The sequence below is a fragment of the Mandrillus leucophaeus genome, unplaced genomic scaffold (genome assembly GCF_000951045.1).
Source record: "Mandrillus leucophaeus isolate KB7577 unplaced genomic scaffold, Mleu.le_1.0 Scaffold68, whole genome shotgun sequence".
NCBI classification, from domain to species: domain Eukaryota; kingdom Metazoa; phylum Chordata; class Mammalia; order Primates; family Cercopithecidae; genus Mandrillus; species Mandrillus leucophaeus.
This window is the reverse complement of record NW_012107363.1, coordinates 1,354,710-1,364,656: the sequence shown is the minus strand read 5'-3', so window position 1 is coordinate 1,364,656 and position 9,947 is coordinate 1,354,710. Positions and strand designations below refer to the sequence as shown.

General features: G+C 48.2%; 1 protein-coding gene across 1 annotated transcript; it reads right to left on the bottom strand.

Moving 5' to 3' along the window:
• Nucleotides 1-5,706: 5,706 nt before the first annotated feature.
• Nucleotides 5,707-9,382, bottom strand: S100P (S100 calcium binding protein P). The gene is made up of 2 exons (XM_012002154.1): nt 9,145-9,382; nt 5,707-5,981 (listed from the first exon to the last, which is right to left on the bottom strand). Exons 1-2 carry the CDS (start codon nt 9,346-9,348, stop codon nt 5,832-5,834), a joined length of 354 nt encoding a protein of 117 aa, XP_011857544.1. The 5' UTR covers nt 9,349-9,382; the 3' UTR covers nt 5,707-5,831.
• Nucleotides 9,383-9,947: the final 565 nt, after the last annotated feature.

The window sequence follows — 9,947 nt, the reverse complement described above, 5'->3', positions numbered from 1 at the left end:
GACTTTATTCACTGCTGAATTCCTAGCACTTAGAGCAGTGCCTGGCACCTGGTTGGTACCTAATAATCATTGAATGAATAAGTGCCAATTAAGTATGTAGATTAACTTAATTTTGTCTGCTACCAGTGCAATTAACTCAGGTGAATTTTCTGAGCCAGAAACTTTATAGTGTCATTCTTAATGCCCCTCCTCAGCAATCCCCTCTCCATCCCTTCTAGCACTATAGCATGTTGGTTCTGCCTAGAATACACCTTGGATTCATCTACCTTCCTTCCTACTCCAAGCCACTAGTGTGACAGTCTCCTAACTGGCCTTGCAGCTTTCAGTTTTATTCCAATTCTCCTTCACAAAGTAGCTAGAGTGAATTAAGTTATGGCAATTCCCTGCTTGAAACTCTTAAATTATTATTATTATTATTATTATTTTGCCACAGATGTTTTTATTCATCAGCATTAACTTAGCTCCTACTATATACCAGGCACTGTTTCTAAGCACTGAGGGATACAGCACTGAGCAGATAGTCCAAAAGTTCTACCCTCTGGGGATTCATTCTAGTGGTGGAGAAGCACAATAAGCAAGGTAAATAAGTGCTAAGGCTATGCATGTATTCAACATATATAGTAGAATATATTCAAGAATTTCTGCCATCTCCAGAGCTGTCTTATCCTAGTTTTCCTCAGTAACCCTAAATTTAAACGCTCTCCCTGGTCCTCTCCCAAATTTTCATCTTCAGAATGTTCCAGCTTTCCTGCCTCCTGACTTGTCCTCCACCTCTTTGCAGACTTCCTCTAATACCTACCTCAACCGAGGTCTGGCTGTCTCTGAACCCCAACCTCCACAGCTTCCGTGTGCAACTCCCCCAAACACTGTCAGCTTTCTGGGCGAAGCTGCGGAGAATGTGGATACTGAGGTGCGTTCAGGGCTGCAATTTGTTAGGCAGTTGCAATTTCTTTAAAATGTGCCTGTGTGTATGTTTGTATACAGTCAGTTCTCATTATTTGCAGTAGTTATATAAAGTCACCATAAATACTGAATTAGCAAACACTATAATACTTCACTGCCCCTAAGGAAATAGAGGATTAGGTTCCCACTAGCCCCTGGCTGCATTTTTCATCAACTGATCCATACGTAACCGTGTTTAACCTTGTGTTTCTGTTTAAAGGCATTGTAATTAACATGTATTATTGATTCATTAATTTTGAACTCAAAGCCAGCAGCACTGTAACTCATGCCTCAGTAAAGCTTGTCTACACATATTTTCTCTGTACGGCACATCACAGCCGCCTTATGCTTAGGCACACTAGACTGCTTCAGCATGAGACTTAAGGGTCATTTTAAACAGCAAAATAACCAACAAAAAGCACCCAAATGAGGAAAATGTGGCACTGAGTAGACTGTGAAAAGGACACTTGTTACAGCATAAGAGCTGAAACAAGAAGGCAGAGTCACCTTGTTTGACCCCCAACTGGGAATGTGCATGTCAAATGACTCAAATTTTTTGCTGCCCTGCAAATGACTAGGAAAGTGCCAAGAGTATTGATTTTGGGGTTACATATAGATTTTAGAAAGTGGGTGAATTTGCAAATACAAAATAATGAATAATGAAGATTAACAGGATACACACACACATAATGATGTAGGTGTCCTGGTTGGGGAGTGGGAAGCCATGGTGCCCAGATCAGGGCTCAGAGCTCAAGAACGGTAGAGAAGGCATCCCCATGGTGGGAAGGAGAGGGGTTCAGAGCCTGGTGTGGGGGTCAGAGTCCTCTGAGCAGGGTGAAGAGGGTGTCTGTGTGTGTATGGTTTTGCTGTTGTTTTTTTTTGGCAGTGGATGGTCTCCAGTGTGGACAGACCAGAGTTGAGCAGTGTGAGCAGGACATCCATGTGGGGGTGGGTTTGGGGGAAGGGAAATCTAGCCTGGGAAGTCAGAACCCAGGCAGGGTGAGGAGGGAGTTCCCATGGGGGTGTTCTGGGGAGTGAGCCCAGTGGGATGCAGAGAGCATGCACGCATGGGGACAGTTGTTGCAGTTTGAGCAGGGAGAGATGGGCACCCACAGAGGTCAGTCCTTCACCTGACTCAGCCTGAGAGGCAAGGAGGGTGTCTGTGCAGAGGGCAGACTGGTATGGGGTTCAGAACCTGTGCAGGGAAAATGTTTCTGCACGAGACCAGGTACCAGCAGAGGGGGAGAAATATAAAAAGAAAACTGGAATGGATCTTGTGGTATTGTGTTGAAAATGGAAGTCTCTGTGTGAACTTGCGGTTACACACACACACACACACACACACTCTTTAGATATCTACAAGATATATAGAGCTATAGGTATGTGTAGCCATCTAAAGTTATGTATATACTTACAAATATTCCCTACTTATTTCCACTTAGAGAGGCTGGGAGCAGTGACACTTCAGTTGAACAATGAGCACACCTAGCTCCCAGATGTTGACTTCTAAATAGCATTTTCCACTACGAGAAACTAGGGCTGCTTGGAGAAATGGCCAGTTCCAGAGCTAGGGCGAGCAGAGTACAAGATGTGTCCAGAACATCTTGTGATGACAGAAGGCAAGGATGTGTTCAGAGAATGTTGGGAACATGTCAGAGCCTAATAGAAGCCAGCTGAAATGGGTTCTCAGTGAGTGATCAGATCAGGGACAATTTGAGCATCAGAACAAATAATGCTAGTAACAGGTTACAACCCACTGAATAATATGGGAAACCAGGAGTTCACAAATATGAATACATGAATAAATTAAATGCTTGATGAGGAACAGAATATATACATAGCTTCAAAATTCCTCTCTAAAAATACTTATTAAAAAGTGGCCAGGCATGGTGACTCGCACCTGTAATCCTAGCACTTTGGGAGACTGAGGTGGACAGATCACTTGAGGTCAGGAGTTGGAGACCATCCTGGCCAACATAGTGAAACCTCATCTCTACTAAAAATACAAAAATTAGCCAGGCATGGTGGTGGATGCCTGTAAGCCCAGCTACTCAGGAGACTGAGACAGGAGAATCGCTTGAACTTGGGAGGTGGAGGTTGCAGTGAGCCAAGATGGCGCCATTGCACTCCAGCCTGAGAGACAGTGAGACTATGTCCCCGCCCCGCAAAAAAAAGTATTCTTAAAAAGTGAAAAAAAAAAACTCTATAGTGGAAAAGCCTTTGATTTGACCAGTGGGAGCCCATTCAAGCTGGCTGGTGTGTCTTTTTGACATATCCCAGTTATTCTTTGAACACATCCTTGCTTTGTGTCACAGCCAGATAGATGTTCTAGATATATCTTGTGCTTTCCATGTGTCAGTTCTGGGATAATACGGCTATTTCTCCAAGCACCATCTTAAGTGAACAAAGTAAATGTGATCAGCAATGGGACAACTTGAAATTTTGTGCCATTTGATATGATGCAATGAGTAGAACACTGCATCACTTCCAAGACATTCTTGCCGAAGATACGTACGCTGGGCCGAATCATGAGGAAACATCAGCCAAATTTAAACTGAAGGAAATTCTACATATGGGGGAAGCCTGTGATTTTCAAAAGTGTCAAGGTCATAAAAGTCTGAGAAAAACTAAGGAATTGTACCTGATTAAAGAAGACCAAGGAGATTTGGCAACTAAATGCAGAAATGATGCTTTTTTGCTACAAAAGTGACCTTTTTGTTTTATAAAAGACATTATGGCCGGGCGTGGTGGCTCATGCCTGTAATCACAGCACTTTGGGAGCCTGAGGCGGGTGGATCATGAAGTCAAGAGATCAAGACCATCCTGGCCAACATGGTGAAACCCCATCTCTACTAAAAATAAAAAAAAATTAGCTGGGTGTGGTGGCACGTGCCTGTAGTCCCAGCCACTCAGGAGGTTTCAGTGAGCTGAGATCACGCCAATGCATTCCAATTTGGCTTAAGATTCAGTGGTAGTGATGTGTCAGTGTTGATTTTCTCACTTTGATGGTGGCATTGTGGTGATTAGGAGAATCTTCCTGTGTGTAGGATGTACACACTAATGCATTGAGGGGTGGTGCATCAGCTTATTCTTAAATCATTCAGAAAGATATTTGTACTGTACTTCTAACTTTTCCATAAGTTTGTTATTTCTGTAAGTTTCAAATTTTAATTCAGAATTGTTGGCCAGGCGCGGTGGCCCACACCTGTAATCCCAGCGCTTTGGAAGGCTGAGGCGGGTGGATTGCCTGAGCTCAGGAGTTGAGTTCAAGACCACCCTGGGCAACATGGTGAAACCCATCTCTACTAAAATACAAAAAATTAGCGGGGTGTGGTGGCACGTGCCTGTAGCCCAGCTACTCCGGAGGCTGAGGCAGGAGAATCGTTTGAACCTGGAGGCAGAGGTTTCAGTGAGCCGAGATTGTGCCACTGCACACCAGCTTGGGCTACAGAGTGAGACTCGGTCTCAAAAAAAAAAAAAAAAAAAAAAAGATTGCAGTGAGCCACAATAGCACCACTGCATTCCAGACTGGGTGGCAGGGCATGACCCTGTCTCTCAAAGAAAAAAAGAAAGGTTTCCATTCTGGCAGTCCACCCTTTTGTTTTCCCCATTATTAACTTTACTTCTCCCCCATTATTAGTTTTTACTTCATTTAAATATGTGTATCTGCTCCCATCTAACCTAACACAACTCTCTCTCTAGCAAAAGCATTTGCAATCTGCAGTCCCTTCCCCAAAGAGGGATCCACCAAAGCCTCATATTGTTATTCCACCTCCAAGTTTAGGATCTTTTGGTGATAGACCTTCTTTAGTGAAAATGTCTTCAAACATAGGAAGAGGCTTTAAATGTTGGGTATCCAAAAAATGATAGGAGCCCTAAAACCAGATCCAGTTACCTGTCCATCATCCGAGACCTCACTTGAGTCGTTTTGGGTGCTCCCAACATTAGTGTCATGAAACTAAACACGGGTGATGTGAGCAGTTGTTCACTGATGATTCTAATACTCTCTTGGAATGCGTTGTTTCTCTGTTATGGTGTTTCCTGGTCTTTGTGGCAAAAATAGTATTGCATCATTAAAAGTACGTTACTTTGCCAGGTGCAGTGGCTCACACCTGTAATCCCAGCACTTTGGGAGGTTGAGGTGGGCAGATCACCTGAAATCAGGAGTTCGAGACCAGCCTGGCCAACATGGTGAAACCTCGTCTCTACTAAAAATACAAAAAGTAGCTAGGTGTGGTGGCGGGCACCTGTAATCCCAGCTACTCAGGAGGCTGAGGCAGAAGAATCGCTTGAACCCAGGAGGCAGAGGTTGCAGTGAGCTGAGATCACGCCATTGCATTCCAGCCTGGGGGACAACAGTGAGATTCCATCTCAAAAATAAATAAATAAATAAATAAATAATAAAAGTATGTTACTTGAAAGAAACACGCTGCTTGGAGAGATGGAGGGGCCCAGGTTCAATGGGTGGCTACGTGACCGACTAAATGAATTGCTAAGTAGATGAATACATGGATGTGTGTACCCGAGCCTCCCTCGGGTTCAGGACATGGTGGCATTCACACGGCAGAAGATGGGACTGCGTCTCAGTGGGCACTCAGAAGATGGCCAACAAATGGATTCTTATCGACTGCCCCATCTTCTTCATCTGTCTCACCACTGTAGGCAGGCAAGAGTAATGAAATGACAGATTTAATTAGTGAATTCTGTTTTGTGGGGAGAGGACACTGAGGTTTTAAGGAATAGCCAGTTTCTGTGAGACCAGGATCATTTCATGAGCATTTATTCATCCGAGGTAGATGAGCAGGCTCAGTCTAGGGGAATAATTGCCAACAAACACTTTTGGGAAGCCTGGGGCCATGGCTCTGCCAGGAATCTGCATCTCCAGGGCATCATTTGAGTCCTGCCTTCTCAAAGTACTTGTGACAGGCAGACGTGATTGCAGCCACGAACACGATGAACTCGCTGAAGTCCACCTGGGCGTCTCCATTAGCGTCCAGGTCCTTGAGCAGTTTATCCACGGCATCCTTGTCCTTTCCACTCTAGAGGAGAGAGAGGACCAAGGTCAACAGCGAGGCCCTGTGCAGGCCTCAGCCTCCACCAAGCACCACTGCTGGGCAGGAGCAGGGCACCCACATCTGCATCACCTTTGCTATCATTCAGGCTCAGGGCCAGGGCCAGCTGTGCATAGCAGACACATGGCGTTCCTGGCCTTATCTTGTGAGCTGCCTTCAGCTATCTGGCATGACATGAACTAACTCGTAATGTTATTAGAGCAAATGGGAACTGTGTTGTGCTCTGCGAGAAGGAGTTTCAGTTTTAGTTTTTGCAGGGGGTTGTCTTTGGATTTGTAATGTGCTTTACAGTGATGGCTGTTCTCAGGAAATGCGTCCAGTCCTTGCTCTTATATTTTTGTGCACTGCTAACGTCATGGGCATCCCATCTCATGCTGGCACTGAACTAGCTGCTTACACAAACATGAACTCCTCAACACCACCAGGCACGGCAGAGGCATCGCCCTGTTACAGATGAAGACGATAAGGCCCAGAGGGCCCAGGGGGCCTGCCCTGAGGTCACACAGGGAGCCAGGGAAAGCCAGGGTTGAGCCCCAGGTGTGGAGCGAGCACGGAGCACCCTGAGCCCTGTTATTCCTCTCTGCTTGGGTACCCTGGCTTGGGGTCCCAAGCTCTCAGGTCTTCTTTGAGAAGGCCAGGCCGGCAGGGCTCTCAGAGCCTGCCCATGTGATGGCAAAGCATTCTCACTATGGGACCAAGTGGGACCAGGATGCAGATCTGAACAGCAGCAGCAGGGGGTGCTGATGACCCAGCCCTGGGCCAGAGAGCCGTGTGTCCAGGTGGAAAAAAACACAATTAAAATTGGTAGACACAGATCGTCTGACCAAGACACAACTGTGTGCATGAAAACCTTAGTGACAGCATGGTTTGCAATAGCAAAAGTAAGGCAGGGAAGTATAAATTCAATAGCAAACAAATAGTGGTTTGGCCACGTCACAATACCCTGCGGCCATTTCAAGTGATGTTTACAAAGTTTGTAGCCAGTCACCTTGTATTTACAAAGCTCCAACTGTGGGGCCTGGGCTGGGCATGGAGCAGATAAGGCCACAAGGCCAGCCCAGCCCTGCCGTCAGGCAGACATCGTTCTCTGACTCCGACTCCAGCTTTGCTAGGCTTCAGCAGCATCTGGAGGCAGGGCTGAGAAGGAGACCCGGGGCCTCCCTGAGGTGATTCTTTTTTTTTTTTTTTTTTGAGACGGAGTCTCGCTCTGTCACCCAGGCTGGAGTGCAGTGGCGCGATCTCGGCTCACTGCAAGCTCCGCCTCGCGGGTTTATGCCTTTCTTCTGCCTCAGCCTCCTGAGTAGCTGGGACTACAGGTGCCCACCACAACGCCCGGCTAATTTTTTGTGTTTTTAGTAGAGACGGGGTTTCACCGTGTTAGCCAGGATGGTCTCGATCTCCTGACCTCGTGATCTGCCTGTCTCGGCCTCCCAAAGTGCCGGGATTACAGGTGTGAGCCACCGCGCCTGGGATCCCTGAGGTGATTCTAATGTAACACAAGTTTGAGGACCCCCAGCTTAGCCATTGCTTCTCAAAGTGTGTTCCCAGGACACCTGCGCTTCCCCACACCCCAGTGTCTTGGATCAAAGTCCTCATGGGTTCAATTCTCATCCTTTGATGATTATCAGAACACCCCGAGCCCCAAGCCCAAGTTCCCAGGATGGGGCTGGGGTGTTTAATGAACATCAGAGTTTGAGATTTTATGCTGTAATGTTAAGCTCACAAAGAAATTAAACTGCATATAAATCCCAGTCACAGCAACGTTCACATGGGGAAAAGACTGGAAGGGAGAGGAAGAGTCTGTATTCCAGGGGGGATTTCTTCCCTCCATATTTATCTGTTTTTACATTTTCTACCAAAAACAGAACTTTATTTTTAAAAGATATCTTTACAGAATTTACATTTAGAAAATAGAATGAGGCCAGGTGTTGGGGCTCACGCCTGTAATCACAGCACTTTGAGATGCCGAGGTGGATGCATTGCCTAAGCCCAGGAGTTTCAGACCAGCCTGGGCAACATGGTGAGACCTTGTCTCTAAAAAAAAATACAAAAATTAGCCGGCTGTGGTGACATGCACCTGTAGTCCCAGCTACTTGGGAGGCTGAGGTGGGAGGATCACCTGAGCCCAGGGAGGCAGAGGCTGCGGTGAGCCGTGATCCTGCCACTGCACTCCAGCCTGGGCGACAGAGTGACAGCTTGTCAAAAAAAAAAAAAAAGAAAGAAAGAAAAGAAAATAAAAGCAGCAATGTTCCAAAGTGTTTCATGTCTTTGAAGTGATTCTAGGGCTGAAAATGTCAGGCTTTCATTTTCGATTATCAGCATCCATGTGGGTCAGCCCCTTAGACGGTAGGTCAGGTCGGCAGAATCTGGTAGGGCCCGAAGGGGAGGGGAAGGAAGGAAGAAAGTGGGGGAGTGAGAAAGAAGGAGAGGACAGGGGTCAAAGAGAAGGGGAAACGGCGAGGGGAGGGCTTCTGTTCAGCCCAGACGGAGGCTGCCCCAGGTGGAAGGAAGCTGGTCCTGGCCGCCCCAAGGGGCCTTCTGTGAGGCTCAGGCCAGTGGCTTCTCCCTGGCAGGGAGCCCAAGGGAGGTCCGCAGCTCTGCGCAGACAGGTGCCAGGATGGAGCCTCCTCCTGTCCTTCCTGCCGGCCCCACTAATACCAGGCAACAAGGGGCCTGGGGATGGGAGCAGGGAAGGCGGACAAGTGGGAGGTGGAGCTGGGGCGTTTATGGCCGGCAGCCTTGGAGGACAGCCCCGAGGGTTCGAGGGCTTGGCAAACTTGCAAATGGCGGCCCTGGATTGCATTCCGCCCCTGCCCCCACTGCACAGGTTTGAGTCCCACTCTCCCACCAGGCCTGTCACAAATACACTGGGGTCAACTCCATGTTTCAGGGATCAAGCTGACCATACCCTCTCCCTGCTCAGATGCTCCGGTGTCCCCTGCCTTGATGCCAAGGTGGGTCCGTTCCTTGGCTGGGCTTCTAGGGCATTTCAGGATCTGTCCCTCTTGCCTCTGAGCCCCTTGACTGCCGACCCGACTCCACCCCACCGCAGCTCTCGGCCCTCTGCCTGCCACGCCTTCCCCTTCTTCCCCAGGCCCTGCTGAGTCCAGCACTGCTGGCCTGGGCTCACCTGCAGGAAGCCGGGTAGCTCCTTCTCCATCAGCACCTTGAGCTCCCCCTTGGTCAGGGTCTGCGTGCTGCCCTCGCTGCCTGAATATCGGGAAAAGACGTCTATGATCATGCCCATGGCTGTCTCCAGTTCCGTCATGGTGCTGGATTCAGACAAACCTTCCTCCTGGGGGCTGGCAGGGCCGAGAAAATGTCGCACTGGCATCCTCTTGTGCTTTATATTGCACAATACCTCATATTGACACAGAGGGTGGGACAGTGGGGTTGGGACATTCAGGAAGTCCTGCCCCTCCCCATTCATGTGCTCAGTTCTGATGAAATGCATCGTTGTGATGACCTTTCTGGAACCTTTCTCCCAGCCAAGGCCCAGGGTGTGGGCTGCCTCCAGGCATCCGCATTTTACAGTGTTCACCTGTGTCTTGGGGCCATCACTGAGCCACAGTGGTGTCCTCATCCCTGGCCCTCCCTGGGTAAGCGGCCACGGGGTGAGTGTGTGAGGAGTGAGTGGTGACTCCGTGGCCCTTTGTGTCAACATCAGAGTGTTCTGGCACCAGTGTGCTGACACGAGGAGACGTCTGAGAGTGAATTCACACTGGGCGTGTGTGTGAACACGGATCTGCCCCGTCACCCGTTTCTTAGAACACCCTGTGTCCTTCAGAGGCCCAGCTTCCACCTCAATCGCGCTGGCTCCTCCCCTGTGGGGCCAAATGGAAAACTCCCCTTCATCCTCTGGGAGTTCACTGAAAATCAACGGGCAAAAGGCAGATGAATAGGAGAAGAGCATAACAGATGTATCTGACGGTT